Genomic DNA, 16,422 nt, shown 5'->3' on the forward strand with positions numbered 1-16,422 from the left:
TCTATTGGGGGTGGTACACAAATGTTTCTTGTGCTTCCACTCTTGTGTGGGAATACAGCCACCCAGAAGCTGAGTTTGGAGTCTCTGTCGCAAGTAAAACCAGCTAATGGCTATCAAGTGTGGCTACAGAAGCTCCTACTTCAGCTTTACTTGAAGAGACCTTTCCAACAGTTGGTGCCAGTCTTCGATTTTTCTGAGATGACACTTAAGTATGAACTAAGTCACTTAGTGTATTTATTATATCCAAATCTGACCTTGTCAACTATAACCCTATGCAATATAAGAACTTGAAGCTTGAACCAAACTAAACCTATCACCATGCACAACTGCAGCCTCTCCAGGCAGATGAGGGGAGGGAGTTAATAAAAAAAGATGGCAATATCCAGGTTCAAATCTGAGTTGTAATAGGCTTCTTTCAACCAGACTTTTTTCATTTTGCAAGTTGAAAAAAAGTACAAAAAATACTACATATGGCACTTTAGGTGGTACATCAACATAATTTATAAAAGCCGGATAACCTTCCCCCATTGAAAAATACATATACATGTATAGTTGATTTTCTTGAACTTAACTGTTACCTTCTCAAAGCATCACAGTTACAACTTTCATATGACAGAGATTAATTCACGTAGATCACTGCTAAAGTGGCTTTCATAGTAAAAGCATGAAATAGTAGGCTTTATTTTGCTTTGTTCCTTATGTTAGTTTGCATATTCCAATGGACCCTTCCCAGAGCCTCAAGGCTGGGTAAACTGGTTCTGTGAACTTGCAGCAGAAGGTGTGCAAATGAGCCATGCCATCAGTAACACTATAGAATGAAAGGATTCCTGCTTCATAATCCAGAAAAATGCCAATGCGATCAGGATCATCTTCTATCAGGATGGGGATTCTCTCGCCCTTGTGAAATGCCCAGTATTCAAAATCAAACTTCTTAAGGCACCAAGATGCTCTATTCCAGCCCAGTCGACAGGTTTCAGAGTCTCCTTTCCTGCCAATGGAAGGGTAGGCTGCGCCAATCCACCATCCTGCTCCGGCATGAAGCAGGTCAACTTCCCAGTAATGGCTCCCAGAGAAGAATGCATCTCTGCTTAGCACTTGCCATAATTTATTGAATCTCTGGGGACCACAAGGGTAAAATATTCTTCTCCAATTACAGCTGACTACAAGACGGTCATCAGACAATTTCAGCCTTGGGTGAAGGCTGTCATAGTCCCAGGTTGGCGATCTTGCATCTGCAGTCAAAACCATAAACATACTTACTACACTTAGCGTGACTCTTGAAAAAAGTCCAAGTTATAAAAAAACCTGCAAAGGAGCCTGCAGCTGGCAGTGTCTCGTAACCTGCCGTTTTGCAAGGAAAAAACCTGACATTTTTTAATAGAAAGCAGTGCACTATTTATATGCACTGATGCTTTAAAGTTCCATAGGCTTTAAAGCAGGTCAGTATGTAAGTCAGTATATGCATAGTTCACAAATGAGAAGATTAATACAGCTACACTGAGAGTTTCTGCTTTATGCAGAATAGCTGGAGACTTCTCGTGGGATTACAGCCTAAGGGTTTTAGAGAGCACTGGAGCGGACTCTTGGGTTGTGAGATCCCATTCCACTGAAATACCATTTGAAGGTGCACTAGGAGTCTGTTTCTCATAGAGGCACCACAGCTCTGAGCAGCAGCATTGCGTACATTGCAAAGGAACAACTTGTCAGCTCCCAGAGGATTTACAGCAGTTCACCTAACCTGACATTTAAAAAAGAAAAATCACAGTCTGAAACTACACCCTAGAAATCACTGTCTTATTCAGCAGCAGCTTAGAATATTTTAACCATGAAGCAGCTGTTGCAGGACTGGAAATCACAAAGCCAGGAAAAAAAAAATCTATAATCAAATTAAACACGTTTGAAATGACACAGTCACACAGGACAGGTCAAAAAGCTACAGGATTTTTAAGATGAGATTTTTCTCTGAAGATACTGTCCTACAACTTTAATACTGAATTGCTGCATGTCACACAGAAGTTTTCATAATATACTCTCCGTAATTTACTGTGTTAGCATGTGTTTTCTGATTTCATGTTCTAGAAATAACCAAGATACTCCCTTTGAAAACAGGATCTGGCATCCTTAAACAATTTCCTTCACTCTTTCTGTCAAGCCTGATAAAACCAGTGTCAGAGTTGGGTATCTAAAAGAACATACATTGTCATGAATTACAGTACTGCCTACAGTACTGGCGATAAGGTGTAAACTTAACTTGTCTCTTAAAACTATTCCAAACAGTGAGGACATCTATTTTTTCTTGTAAGTGAAGAAAACAAAGTATAACAATACATACAGATGAGAACTGAACAGCAGTATACTTCCAATGAAAACCAGCTGCGTCATATTTCACTCAGTTCATAGCTGTTTTTTCTGACTGAATATGATTTTAATCTTAGTCTAGATAAATTTTGCAGCTTAGATGTTTTAAATGCCAGATGACAAATACATTTAATATCCTGAAGCTGCTTTTCAGAGTGAGTAAATTCCTTTTTAAATGAAAGTTAGGGAAACAAGTGTTTGTAATATTTTAAAATCCAGACTGCTTTGATTTCTCTGCAGTGTTGCATATCATAACTACATGTTTGGACCTGTGATCTCATAGAGTACAGTCTTTCACTGTGCTTTACAGGCAGCATAGTACTAAATGGACACGAAACGGGGCAACAGACCCATTCAAACAAGAACTTCAGTATTTTCCTTGCTCTTCAGTGTTGAGCTTAGAAATGAAAGGTAATTATAGAACAGGTACTGTATGAGACAAATCTGTCTTTGCAACTGAATTAAATTTGTTGCTCACTTGACTTTGTTGCTATCTCCTCTCCTATGATGTTCTCACATAGAACCCTCTCCCATAAATTAAGTATGTCTAGCCTGGGCTAGCTGGCATATTCCATAGTCTAAAGCCCAGAAGCTGTTTACATTCAGGAATCCTCCCCTCTGCCATCAGAGCAATGCATAAACCACTCCACTCCATTCTCTATTGGTCCTCTGTTACTCTCCCACAATTTCCTGCCATGAGCAGGGAAGGCTAAGTAAGGTCTCCCACAATTCACTGTGAAAGAGCACAGACATCTTGCATTAAGTCAGGGTCCATTCACCACAAAGTTAATTGCAACAGACTTACCCTCTATACTTGTCTGTAATGTTTCAGAAAAGAAAGTAGTAACACCTGCGTTATGACTATAAGATACAGCTGGACCCCACATCTCCTCCTTGCCTTGCTGTGGCCCCTAACATCAGCTGTGTTTAAAATGCACCATTATTGTTTGTTTTATACACAGAGCCTTACTAACAGATCATCTTCATCTGGGTAGGATCACTGCACACACCTGGGTACCAGAAATGAAGCAGTTCATTTGAGGCAAAGACATGTGGAAAGAGTTGCTGATGTGTGAAATGCATGTCATGGTGCTAGAGAGCCCACTGCTGATATTCTGTCCCCTACAATCTGCACCTGTATACTGCAAAAAAATGGAGAAGCAAATAGCACTGTACATGCAGTTAGTGTTAACTGAAGCATCTCCATTTTCTAAACAAAAAGAAAGCCTTTATGATTTTAATTTTGGTATTATGTCTGTAAACAGTGTTAAAACTTCCAAAAGCATACCACTATAGGGGTACATCTCACACATGCAACATCTTATTGCTGTGATCTCCAACTAGACTTTAGCCAGAAAACCTAGTATTGGCATTCATAGAATCACAGAATCATTAAGGTTGGAAGAGACCTCTAAGATCATCGAGTCCAACCGTCAACCCAACACCACCATGCCCACTAAACCATGTCCCTAAGCACCTCATCTACGCATCTTTTAAATACTTCCAGGGATGGTGACTCAACCAATGTGGTGTAAGTCATATCTGTGTGCATAGTCGGTGACAAAAGACAGGAAACAGGAATTATTCCTGTAGGCAAAACAGTGCTACAGGATTCTATCTTGTGAATGACTGACTGTTGTGAGTCTTTGTTCCAAGTCACTTCTAGCAGGTAAACAATGGGGATGCTAAGTTTGTACAGAAGACAGGTGGCATCGAGACCAAAAGACACTTGAAGTAGGGAAGGATTTCAAAGGCCTGGCTTCAGTGTCTGCTTTTTCCAGTAAGCACCTGAAAAGCTGTGCAAGTAAGTAGTTATGTCTGTCAGTCAAATTTAACTGAAAATCTAGATTTTTCGTAAAATGCGTCACTACTAAATCTCAAGCAAATGGAAATACCTCCACTGCTTTAAGAAAAGGACAAAAACCCAAGGACCAAACTGCATCCAGGCACTAATGTTTGGAAGCATAAATGTGAATTTGACTAGAAAAATAACGCAAAATAGCTAGAGTTGTTTGGATTATTGGAAGACTGCAGTTCTTCCACTTTTCCTAAGTGATGAAAATCTTAAGTGACTTTAAGTCCAAGTATTTATGACCAAGGTTTGTCAATTTCACTGGCCTACGAGCAGCTACATGTCTTCCTTAATGAGGTGGTTTCTCATATTTAGCTTTAACAGAGTTGAGAAATTGTCTTTTCAGCCCTTAAAGTGACTGCTCACATGTGAAGCAAATACAGTGCTTTCTCCATGAATCCACCAAGAGGCAGCCTGAAGCAGATACAGATCAGCATTCCTGAAACAGAGCCTAGTTCACTGCCAGCCAAATGCCGCTGCAGTGCTTTCTTAGTAGCAAGTGCTCAGTGAGGTGGACTGGCAGTCCTAGCACCTTAACAGGTTCCGGTTACAAAGTGACTGACTCAATCTGGATCCTGCAGCACAGAAGTGACCCAAGTGGGAAAGACCCATGACATCACAGCCAAGAAGACAGACTTTGCTCATTGCATTCCTGATTCTTAACAGCTGCTGCATTTATAAGTGAAACACCTGGTTGCTCATCTCCAGTTGAGATCATCTGTTTGGAATGAAAAAGTTGCAGTGTTTGGACTTAGAAGCTCTCTCAGGAGAGCACAGAAACAAGACAAGGTAACAACACTGAAAAATACCCCTCTCAGAACACACCAACCTATAGGTGCCGGGACCGCATGTAACCCACTCTACCAGCACAGTAGTGTCCCTTGCCCTCCCTACTGAATAACAGCCAGAAGTCAAGTGTCCACTTGGCCACAGTCATGGCCTCCACTGGGCTGGATCCAGGATGGAAAACAGACCTTCTCTTACAACAGGCCTTTGCCACCAGGTACCAGGGAATGTTACAGCTTTGAGATTAAAAACAGCTACAGCCCTAATCTGCTGCAGGCCACATGAAATGTACATGAGCTTCCCATCAGAGAGATGAAACAATTCACTGTACATCTTTCCTACCAACACAAGAGGAAAGGATCACCTGTAGATTGACCCTTAACACATTACATGATGGACATAAAATTAAAGACAGACCACAATGATCTGGAGATTAGAAAAGTCTTCAAAAACTAAATTAGCCACTAGCTGATTCTCACACTGGCAGTTCTGAATAAAAACAAAGGATCAAGATTTCACAGACAGAAAGTAAAATTTCTTTCCCAACCTGAGGTACAGAAAAGGGTAGTTACTTTCAGGCAGCACTGAGCACTTGTTCCTCGCAAACACTGTAAACATCAGAACCCTTTTAAGATACCTTTTTAAGATAGTGGCAGCACACATTCATTGCCACTTTCTGTGATTGAGCTGTAAGCGTTCGGAGTGCTGCTAACTTTTGTTCAACCATACTTACGTTTTAAGAAAAGCAACCGATCAACAGGAGACATGGTTTTCAACACTGTTCCAGGCTCCTTCTTTGCAGTGGCATTAAGACTACTGAAAACATCTGGGCAGAGATGAAAAGGGACAGTTCAAGGAGTCTGCCAGTGGAAGAACATGGTTGTATTGTCAAGAAGATTTTAAAAACAAAACACCATGAGCAATTTTGCTGGACAGGGTATTTGGGTTTTGCCTCTGGTGTGAATCCCACCCACCTCCTGGGGAAAGTCATACTGTCACACTCCATTTTCCAACTTCATGGGACAAACTGTGTTACTTTTGCTGGGGAAGGGCTACTCACTCCGTATGCTTTCGACTTTATGTTCTTTGTATAGCAGGGAGATGCTGGATCCCAGTGTTGCCAAGGAACTATACAATCAAGCACAACACCAAGTAAGCACCTCCCATTCCTCAAAAAGCACCACTCTATCAGATGAGAACAGAGTCAGGCAGCTGAAGACAACTGCAGATGCTAGCTACAGAGCACCTGCACGGTACTGTCTAGCAATTCTCCACACACCCTGCAGTGCCCTTTCAGATCTGGTCTGACAATTTTCCCCAGCACCCTGCTACACTGTTCTTGGCGGCAACTCTCAGTGAAGGGATTATTAAAATGTAGCTGGGTGAAATGTAATGGCCAGTGTTGCCCTGCTCACCTGTAACTCAACAAGTGGCAGGGTTTCCCCATGGTTATTGTCAGAGAACAGAACCCATGCCTGAAAAGCTGCTGTTTTCTCCAGCTGATTTGGTAAAAAGTCCTGCTCTTACTTACAGACCACACTTCACTTAAAAGGAGAGCAAGAGAAAGCAAAATTCACAGTGCTCTCCCAGGTACCTTCTTTAAGCCGGGCTTCTAATGGTTTCTGTAGAATGGACTGAAGAACTGTCACGAAGTGCTTATAATGGTTAAGTATGTGCTCAAACGAGAGAGGTATCGGATGCCACTGTTCTAACAGGCGCCTGGGCTCCTGCATTTCCTTCTCGATTTCTGTGTACTTCTGAGGGCAGAAAGCCGAATTCTCCAATTAGTAGAGACAGTGACATGAATGGACTCTTCCCTCCCACACACCAGAGAGCAAGGACAGCTCCATCACCAGGTGAACATATGGGCCATAACAGGCAAGCCTTGCTGTGTTCAGCCTGCCTATTAGCTCATTAGCCTGCCCATTAGCTGCTCCTGCCAGTGGAGCCAGGGGCTACCCCAGAGACGGAGAACCCAGCAGTCCTGGTTAAAACAGGGCCCTCCAGGACACTCCAAGATGGGAATGAGTTTAACCTGGCTACGACCCTTTGCGGGAAATCCCAACAATGGGAAAATTAAACCACTAAGTTTTAAAAGCAATCTAAAGAATAAAATCCAACCTCCCCCACAAAAAAAAATCTCTCCAAAACCATGAAGAGCAGCTTCCCTTGTATGTTGCTAGCACACACAGCAGAATGCCAGGGCCATATCACTCACAACAATGCAAACTCTGAAGTCTGCTAAGTTGCAAGGATGTAAAAATGCACCACAGGCCTTCCCATGAAGAATAGCATCCTTTGGCTTGTGTCAGGGCATAGACACATGGCAACACACCCTTCCCAAGGAAGGTGAAGAAGGTCATTAGGAAAGAGAGGCTGACATTTATCTGTAGGCAAAGAGAAAAACACCTCTCCCTCCAGTAAAATGATGGCTATTGCTCAGGGTGATTAGGATCTCTTGTGATTAAAGAAATGAGACAATTTAGCCTTCCTCCTAAGGTTCCCAAGAGGGCTGCCTTTCCTCAGACCTTCATATTACACTGCACAAGGAAAGACCTGATACAGCAGTTTGTCTTCAAGATGAAGAGACACGTGTAACTCTGTTCCATGTATGCTTAAAGTTAACATGAATTTCATACAGACCTGAAATCAATGCCATCGCAGGAACACCTAACAGCTCAAAAATCAGGAACAAAACTGGTTCACCAAAATACCAACAAAAAGAAGATTAAAAAGCAGTGAGAAAGATGCTGCTTACATACAGAAGGATCTACAGAGGAGATCACTAGAGCAGTTTACCAGGGACTATGAGCGTAAGAGGTAGAAAGAGACCATACAATACTACCTCCAGCAACTGAACAGGATCACTTTGCTGTTGTATTTGTCTGATTCGATGTGAGAAGGTCTCCAGGGCTGCAACCTTTTCTCGACAGGACTCCAACTGCTGATCATGTGCTTCCAGGGCTTGCCGAGTCTTTTCATCAATGAAGTTTTTTGCCAGACTCTCCTCTTCCCGAAGTAATAACTGGAGCTCTGTCACTTTGTCTGACAGCTGCCTTTTGCTCATAATGGCATGTGCCTATAGATTAAGCAGAAGAGTGTGTCCCCCATACTCAACAGACCATAATAATTTCAGGCTTTTCTCTCCCAGGCTTTCAATGTTACATTTCGGTTGAATTTTACTGATTTGCTGCATCTCTTGAGAAATGGGTGTTTACCCCTTAAGGGAGTGCAGCCAGGATTTACCTGCTGATGTACTGGATAGAAAAGCTTGAGGGCAGATTCCAAGACACTTATTTATGCAGAAAACGCTGTTTTCAGCTGGAATGTAACAGGGCTACGTACTAACTGCTACAAGCAGTAGACCTGGTCCTTCGGTAGCAGGACTTTGCCCCCTTTTAAAGCAAGGTAGGGACAGGGAGCTGCTAGGAAAAGAGAGCCTCCAAAAGGATGTGACATCAAACCGCAATGTCCCAAACCTCTACAGAGCTCCCTCCAGCTCTTGCTGACATTTGTGTAACAGAGTTGCTTAGAGATGCTCCTTAGAGCAAAAACCATTTCATGCTCTATAAATAAGGTGGGGCTTAGCATACATTCCCATTCTTAAGACAGAATCAACAGAGCTGTTTTTGTGTTTACTTAACTCTGAAGTCAGACTATTCAATAATGCAGTTCAGTGCAATGCAACATACATCAGTGAAGCCAGAATAACATATACTGCTGGGGCTATTTACTATTCCTCTGCACAAAAATTTCAACATTATTCTTCCAGAGATGTTTGGCTGATCAGGCAGTGAGGGCCAGGCCTTTGGAGACTCTTTCCCTTTTCTCTCCCTTTGATAGTAGTATGTTGTGATGGATACAGGGCATACACTGTTTTCCTGAGAAGCAGTAGCTGTCTGGGTCTTTGAATAGCTACAGTGAAAGCAAAATGTCTCTCCTTGGAAAATGACCATCCAGTGGAGAAGCAAACCACACTTTACCTTCAGATCATTAGCAGCCTGCTCTACGCTCCTTGTGTTACTGGCTTCTTGCTCTTTTCTCTCTTCTAGATCCTTCAAACACAATGCCATGAGTTCCTATACAGCAACAAAACAAAATAAAACAGTTTCATAACAACATCTGTAAAAACTAGAAATCGATATGCAGCTTGCTTTCCATATAGGGGACTATGTTACTGAAACACTCAGTTTATGAGGCTTATTAAGGCCAGTAGTGATGAAACACAAGGATTTCAACATTTCACCTGCTCCTGGTGGTTATACTGGTAAGATTCGGAGAGCTGTACAAATTAGTACCACCTTCATAAGAACACGGAAACATATGGTGAAAAAAATTTTTTGTCTTTAACTCTATGGTACTGTGCATTTCAAGACTACATGCTCATGCATTTAGAAGCTGAAGGGCAGCTAACCAAGTACTTTTATTCAGAGGATCAGTGAGAGTCAAAATCCAGTGAATGTTCAGGATGCTTCCCAGTGTACAGAAGAGCAATCAGAAATACCCCACTATCACTACAGTGATGCTGTAGTCTGAATGCCTGCAACAACAAATATTATCAGCTTGGCTGATAATCACCATATCTGTGATACTTGTGGTGTGCCCTGAGATGCACTGAACAGCACAGCACAGTTAATGTTCTGCTGCGTCTAGCCCCACAGTTTCTCACCCACAGCCCTCTGAAATCCGGCTGTCCTCTGTCCAGCAGGTTGAACACTCTTGGTGCACTTGGTGATGCATTTTATCATTAGTACCATGAAAGATCCAGGCAATGCAGGCCCATGCTCTCAGTGCACTAGTGTTATAACAGAGCCTCTCAGTAAATACCAGATAAGCTAGCTCCAGAGGTGTAGCTGTTATGAGTGTCCTGTTCTCCAGCTGGGACCCAGTCAAGAGCATCTGCATGCACATGTACCAGCTCGCTACAACATCCTCAGGTCAGCATGGCATTTAAACTCTGCAGGGTTGACAAAGTGAGCATAAGCATTGCTTCATGGGCAACAGTTTGCATTTCTGACATGTGCCTCCTTTGAAGACACATGCAAATTTTCATTTGATTATGACAGAGTCAGAAGAAAATGGGCTCCCAGCAAAAGCCTATTTAGACTTCCCTTCCCTTCCAGACAGCCCATCTGGAAGTCCCTTGGCACAGGCATATCCATGGCAAGCAGATAAATGTTCTTGCATGGAGCAAGACACTCATGTTATGCCATCCATTCCAGCCACAATTTTCCAGCCCTGTCCCTGAAGGTCCAGAAGGGTTCTGCCCCACTTCAAGATTCAGGAGTTCTACTAGGTATCAGCCTTCCTCAATTTATTCTGCAGCCTAGACCTCATTCCTTTCCTCAAAGACTGACAAAGACCACAGAGCAAAACCCAATCTTCCTTCTCTGCTAGTAAAACACATCACCACAGGCACTCACCCCCTCACAACAGTGATCATATGCAAATACTTATGCTAGCCCCAAGCCATTTCTGGTTAAGCATTACTTTCTTTACTGAGGTAAACAAAAGAGCTGCTTCCTAGCAGTGGAGACACTATGTCTGCAACACTGGCAGGCAACCCATGTCATTCACCCTGAGAAACCAACTCCAAAAACATTCCTTTAGGGATTGCCTGGATGCCCCAACTCATTCAAGTGAAAACACTGTAAAAGCAAGGATTTCTGAGAGGTGAGACTCCTAGCTCCAGTCAGGCTCACAGGACACGTATCAAGTGCAAAGCATGCTGATCCTATGTCCGATGTTCAGGAGCACAGGGAGTGTCCTTCCAGATGATTTTATACAACCTTAGATCCAGGGATGAACCAGCTGATGGACCTCGCACAATGGTTCTCATCTCTTCTTAGCATCCACAGATAGGATTTGCTAAAAGCACTGAGGAAGCCTCTCATGTGCTGCCTGGTTGATGTCACATCACAAGGGCTGCACAGAACAACTGCTCCCAGCAAACAAAATCACTAGTCAAAATACCATCTCTTAGGCTACATCTAATTTTGATGTTTGTGCCTGAAATCTCTGCAGCCCTAAGCTAGTAGATGTCAGCAGAGACTTCCTACGGACAGAGTGTCACATGGGGACCAAAGTTTCTACCCTGCTCACTTCCTATTTTGGCACAGAGACAACTAACTAGTTATCAACAGCACCTGCTCCCCTGTGTCCAACAGACCCCCAGGGAACCAGCACAACTTGTCACTTTGTGCACTTTACCTTGGCTCAAATCAGGTTGCCACAGTACAGTACCTGCATCCACACATTGTTCTGGTGTCATGAAGGGAATGCAAACACTGTAGTGAGTTCCTAGCTGCAAGAGGGATACTTTGGATGAAAGCACACCAGCCGGCAGGAACAGTGCTCTGAATTGCTCTAACATCTTCAGTGGTCTTTCCGCTGTGCTGCTGTTTACTTGTGGCCTAGTGTACTGCCCTCTGCCCTTGTACTGCTCTCTAACATGAAGTGCAATCAAATGCCAGAGGAATTTAACAAGACCTGTGCATCTGCTCACAACCTGTGGGAACTATGAAACTTCCTAGTAACACTGCTCCAAAATACCAGAGAAGGAGTGGGAAGGAGGTCTCTGAAATTGTGGAGGGAAAAAAAAAAGCCCCTGAAAATCAAACCTCTGTGTTACTACTTTTTAAGCCTCCCAAGCTTAGCACCACAGCATGCAGGCCTCAGTAGCCCTCCTGGTAGGCTCTCTGGAGTAAAACAAAGCACAAGCAGGAAGTATTGGGCAAGCTTGCAAAGCCTGCTGGGGCTGCTCGATGGACAGCTAAACTGGGATGAGTAAAAAAAACCTCAGGGAAGAACGCCTGTGCTGGCATGTGGCTGGGATTGAGTTAATTTTCCTCATAGCAGCTCATATGGTGCTGTGTTTTAGATGTGACTATACTGTGAGTGTACAAGAGGTTGGGAGGGGACACAAGCAGGCAACTGACCTGAACTAACCAAAGAGATATTCCATGCCATGTAACATCATGCTCAGCAATAAGACAGAGAGCAGGGGGTTTAGGTGGGTTCGCCATCTTTTGCTCAGAAACTGGCTGGGCGTTGCCCTACCCGTGGGAGGTGGTGAGTGACTGCCTTTACATCACTTGTTTTGTTTTGTTCTCTTTCTCTCTTCTTCCACTTCTCCTTTGCTTATTAAACTATTTTTATCTCAACCCATGAGTTTTCTTGGTTTTAGTCTTCCTCTTCCCCTGTCCCACTGGGCGAGGGAGGGGGAGTGAGCAGGCAGCTGCGTGGTGCTTAGCTGCTGTGAAAGACTGAAAGAGTTTATGTACGTCTCAAGCATTGTGGCAAAGCAGGTTGCGGTCCGCGTGGCAACAGAGGGCCGCAGGTGAGAGGCACGGGACGCGGAGGGCGTGCCGGAGGGTGCGCAGTTCCGTGTGCTGATAGGCCCGGCAGGACGACGCACCACATATGGCCAGAGGTCATACAGAGTTCATTTGAGGAAGGGGCTCACGACCACCCAAAAGACCCTCTCGCGACCACCCCCACGGTGGCGCCTGCGCAGGAGATCAGGAGTTACGTAACTCCCCGAGGGGCGTGACTGGCGCGGCCGAGAGGCGGGGACTAGACTATAAAAGGCGCCACTACAAGCCGCCACGTGCGCGCCCACCGCCGGAGGACCGACGCGTCTGCAGTCGTTATCGCGGGATCCAAGGGTGGTGAAATCTCCCCCCCCCCCCCCCCTTTTTTTTCTTCTTTTCCTCTCTTTCCTTTTCTTCTTATAAATGTCTCAATAGAACCCACGCCACCTGCCATTATTACGCTTTCCAAGTTCAGGTTGCTTCTACCATAAATAAAACGTTTAATCGATCGTCTGGTGTTGTTTCACCTTAATTTAGCCCAAAAACCACTACAACCCCCTGAGGTACCCAGTCTGGGTCGTAACAGCTGCCTACCTGGCTTAACCCACAACCCCTGCTCCACATCCCCAAGGAGTTGTCAGAGAACAGGCTCTCTGCATGGGGCTCACTGTGGTCTAGCAAGCTACAGTGGTGGGGGAAGGGGATAAAGAGAAATTGCTTCTTCCCCTTCCTCTGTGGCATCCATGCCCCAGGTACTTCCATGTCAAAGGTACTTCCAGCCTGGCAATGAAAACAAGTGCCCCCGGGGCAACCAAGCTCCTCTGATTCCCCACACAAGGTCTGAGGAGAAAATGCTGCTGCGTGTGACCTGACAATCGATGCCACTTCCCCACTGTCCCTTGATTTATACTCCTGTTTATGTGTGTGCTTGGGGTGTGACCGGGTAACTCGCGCCCTCTCATGCACAAACCATGTCCCCGTGCAGTGGCAGCATGCTGACCCGTCCATATGGGATTTACAAAGCACTTGTCAAAGTACAGAAACTTTGTTCTGCTTGCCAGTACAGCCTACAAAACTGATGCGACAACAAAACCTGAGCTCCACAAGCCGTTCATTAGGCAAGCAAAGCAAGGTCGAAGGCTGAAGATACTCGGCCTACTGCTCACCACACTAATACAGCTGCCACCATCTCGCCCTGGCAAAAGAAAACCCAGCTGCACAAGCCCCAAAAACGAGGAAAAAACCGGCAAGACACACAACCAGATCAGGAAGATCGTTGCTCTAGCTCCGTGCCCCGCGCGCCACCCCCCGCCAGCTCCTGGTTACACCCCAGTCCCCTCCCCCCCGCCCCGCCGGAGCCGGTCTCGCAGAAAAAGTCGCCGCCGCGGCAAACCCGCAGCAAGGTTTGGCCCCGGACACGCAGGGCTCCGCGGGAGGCACAAGTCGGGCCGGGAGTGCCCCGGAGACATCGCCCGGTGCCCGTCCGCGGCGCTCACCTGCTTGTGGCGGACGGCGTGGGGCAGGAGGCGGGCGCGGTGCCCGCGGTGCGGGCCCAGGGCCGGGCAGAGGGCGCAGACGCAGCGCCCGCAGTCCTCGCAGAGCAGCTCCAGCGGCCGCCCCGCGTGGACGGCGCACACCCGCGACCCCGGGGCCGGGGCCCACGACTCCTCCTGCGCCATGGCGGCCGCGGCGCCGGATGCGAGGCGGGCGGGCGGGAGGCGCGGCCGGGAGGCGCCGTGAGCGCAGCGCGCGGGAATGCTGCGCTCCGCCCGGCAAACGGTGGCTGCGCGTGGGGCGGCGGGACCGTATCGTCTGCAGGCGCGGAGGCGAGCTGCTGCCCGCGGCCGACGGCCTCGCCGTGCCTCTTACCCTTCCGAGAGGGCGGGCGACCCGCGTCACCCCCCGCCGGAGCTGGGCCCCGCAGCGGCGGCGGCGGGTTGAGCGCTGATTCGGCGGGCGGTGCCGGGCAGTAAATGTTGGCAAGAGCTGCGGCTGGCTCCCGGTGCGCGTGGGGAGGGGGAGAGGCGGTGCCGTGGGAGCTGCACGAACGGGCAGCTGCCTTCGTCTGATACCCGGGTTGGAAAATTGGCCGTTTTGTGGAATTTCAGCTGCGTCGATGGGGAATGTCCTCAGTTTTATAGCTGAGCAAAACACTTAATCTGATTCAAAAATAGAACAATTCGTCTTCAGGGTATGGTTTTTTGCTTTCTATTTTTCAGTTAGATTTTTGTCCTGTGTAACATCTCATTTATAGAAATCGAAATAAATGCTCACACTCTTACAAAGTTTGCATACTTACTTAGTTTCTTTGGCCAAAGCTCTTAGCTACATTCAACCAAATTTGTAAGGGTTTTTTTAATCTGATTGTTTCTTTTTGTGAATAAAAGCAATCCAGAATATTGACCAAAAAAAAAAGGAAATGTGAAAAAATAGGAACAGATTAAAATACGAGCATTTTGGTGGAAAGTTTGAGAGTCAGTATATGTATTAATACATGAGGATGTGGAGCTCTGAGGAGCAAGGACTGAAAGCGGGTGGAATCTCATGCCTGCCAAAGAGCTGCTGAGATAATCAGGGATTTAGAAAGACTTTCTCCAAAAGTGCCTTGTATGGACCCCATGGTAGAGTCATGGAATTACAAGGATCGTTAGGGATATCTGGAGATAATTTGCTCTCCCCACACACACAGAGGAAAGCGCTAGTGCCTGCCTGCTTTAAAATGAGTGAAAATGAGGATTTCACAACCTCCTTGGGACCCTGTTCTAGTGTTTCACCATCCTCACAGTGAAAACTTTTCCTAGTGTCAAATCAACATTTCACTCATTACAACTTATGCTGTGTTGTTTCACTGTGCCCTTCCAAGGAGGGTTGTGGCCTCATCTTTTCTATCTACTCCCATAAGGGAGTTGTAGACAGCACTGAGTTCTCTGCTGGAGGCTGAACAAGCCCAGTTCCTTCCATGTCTCTTTGGACATGCTGTGCTTCAGCTCCATTACTGTCTTGGTGGATTCTGCAGGAGGGTTGGCTTAATGAGGTCAGCGTGTGTGTTGACCAGGGAAGTGTGTGGCTGGTCTTCATCACCTCAAGGCCACACTGTTGGAAGATACTCAGCCCAGGACCCTGGTTCCTTTCCTGGCAAAGTTGTTGCGCAGCCTGTTGGTGCCCAGCCTTAATTGTTGCAGAGTTACTTCACGGGTTGGATAAGCCCAGAGGCCTGTCTTCATCTTTGTGAGGTTCATGCTGGTGCATTTCTGCAGCACGTCACAGTCCCTCAGAAGAGTGACCCTGCCTGCCACTCATTCCTCATCCCCTGCTCCACCACATCCTGGTTTGTAATCACAGCAAACATGCTGAGGGCACATTCCATCCTATTGCCCTAGTTGTTGATAAGAACATTAAAGAGCATTGGGCTCAGTATCGGTCCCTGAAGAATGGCACTAGTACCCAGCTACCACCTGGACTTTGTACACCTAATGACAATATTTAGTGCCTAGCAGTCCAGGCAGTTTTCCATCCACTTTCTAGTCTACCTATCCAAACAACAGTTCATCAGTTTGTCTGTAAGGACATCATTGAGGCTCGTGACTTGCAGTGTTAGAATTTGTAGGTTATTAGTACCTAGGGCATTACTTCCCATTTCACATGTGACTTTGCAAATGAACCTACTGAGCTAGACTTTCTGGGCTTTTTAGTGTTTTTAATTGTTTACTTTAGAGGAGAGAGTTACAATAAAACTGAAATGTTTGCATAAACACTAATGGATGGTCAGGTGCTGATATCATGCACTAAAATCAGATGTACTTTCACCCTGGTACTTTACTGGCTAACACTGTGGGAGAATGCTGCTGCACTGTGGTTGTGAGAGGTCAGAAGAGCAGGAGAGACCCTGCTCTTTGTATGCAGCTCCCACATTCATCTTTCTGGAGGGAACCCCGTCAAGCTTTCGTAACAGGGTTTAAATGCCTCAGAGCGTGCCTTGGGCACCTCCAGCACAGGCAATGGAGAGAAGTAGAGTTAAATCAAGAAGAAAACAGGAAGTCATAACGTTTTCCTGCCTCAGCACCATCTCATCGTGAAAGTCAGTTAGGGAAGACAGGTGGGGTGGGCTGGTGG

At 45.8% G+C, this 16,422-nt stretch overlaps 1 protein-coding gene across 1 annotated transcript; it reads right to left on the reverse strand.

The window, feature by feature from the left end:
* Positions 1 to 477: 477 nt before the first annotated feature.
* TRIM14 (tripartite motif containing 14) lies at positions 478 to 13,988 on the reverse strand. Its single transcript, XM_076363084.1, has 6 exons — positions 13,806 to 13,988; positions 8,980 to 9,075; positions 7,842 to 8,075; positions 6,591 to 6,753; positions 5,730 to 5,822; positions 478 to 1,232 (listed from the first exon to the last, which is right to left on the reverse strand). Exons 1-6 carry the CDS (start codon positions 13,986 to 13,988, stop codon positions 697 to 699), a joined length of 1,305 nt encoding a protein of 434 aa, XP_076219199.1. The 3' UTR covers positions 478 to 696.
* Positions 13,989 to 16,422: the final 2,434 nt, after the last annotated feature.

Source organism: Aptenodytes patagonicus, chromosome Z (genome assembly GCF_965638725.1).
Source record: "Aptenodytes patagonicus chromosome Z, bAptPat1.pri.cur, whole genome shotgun sequence".
Taxonomy (NCBI): Eukaryota; Metazoa; Chordata; class Aves; order Sphenisciformes; family Spheniscidae; genus Aptenodytes; species Aptenodytes patagonicus.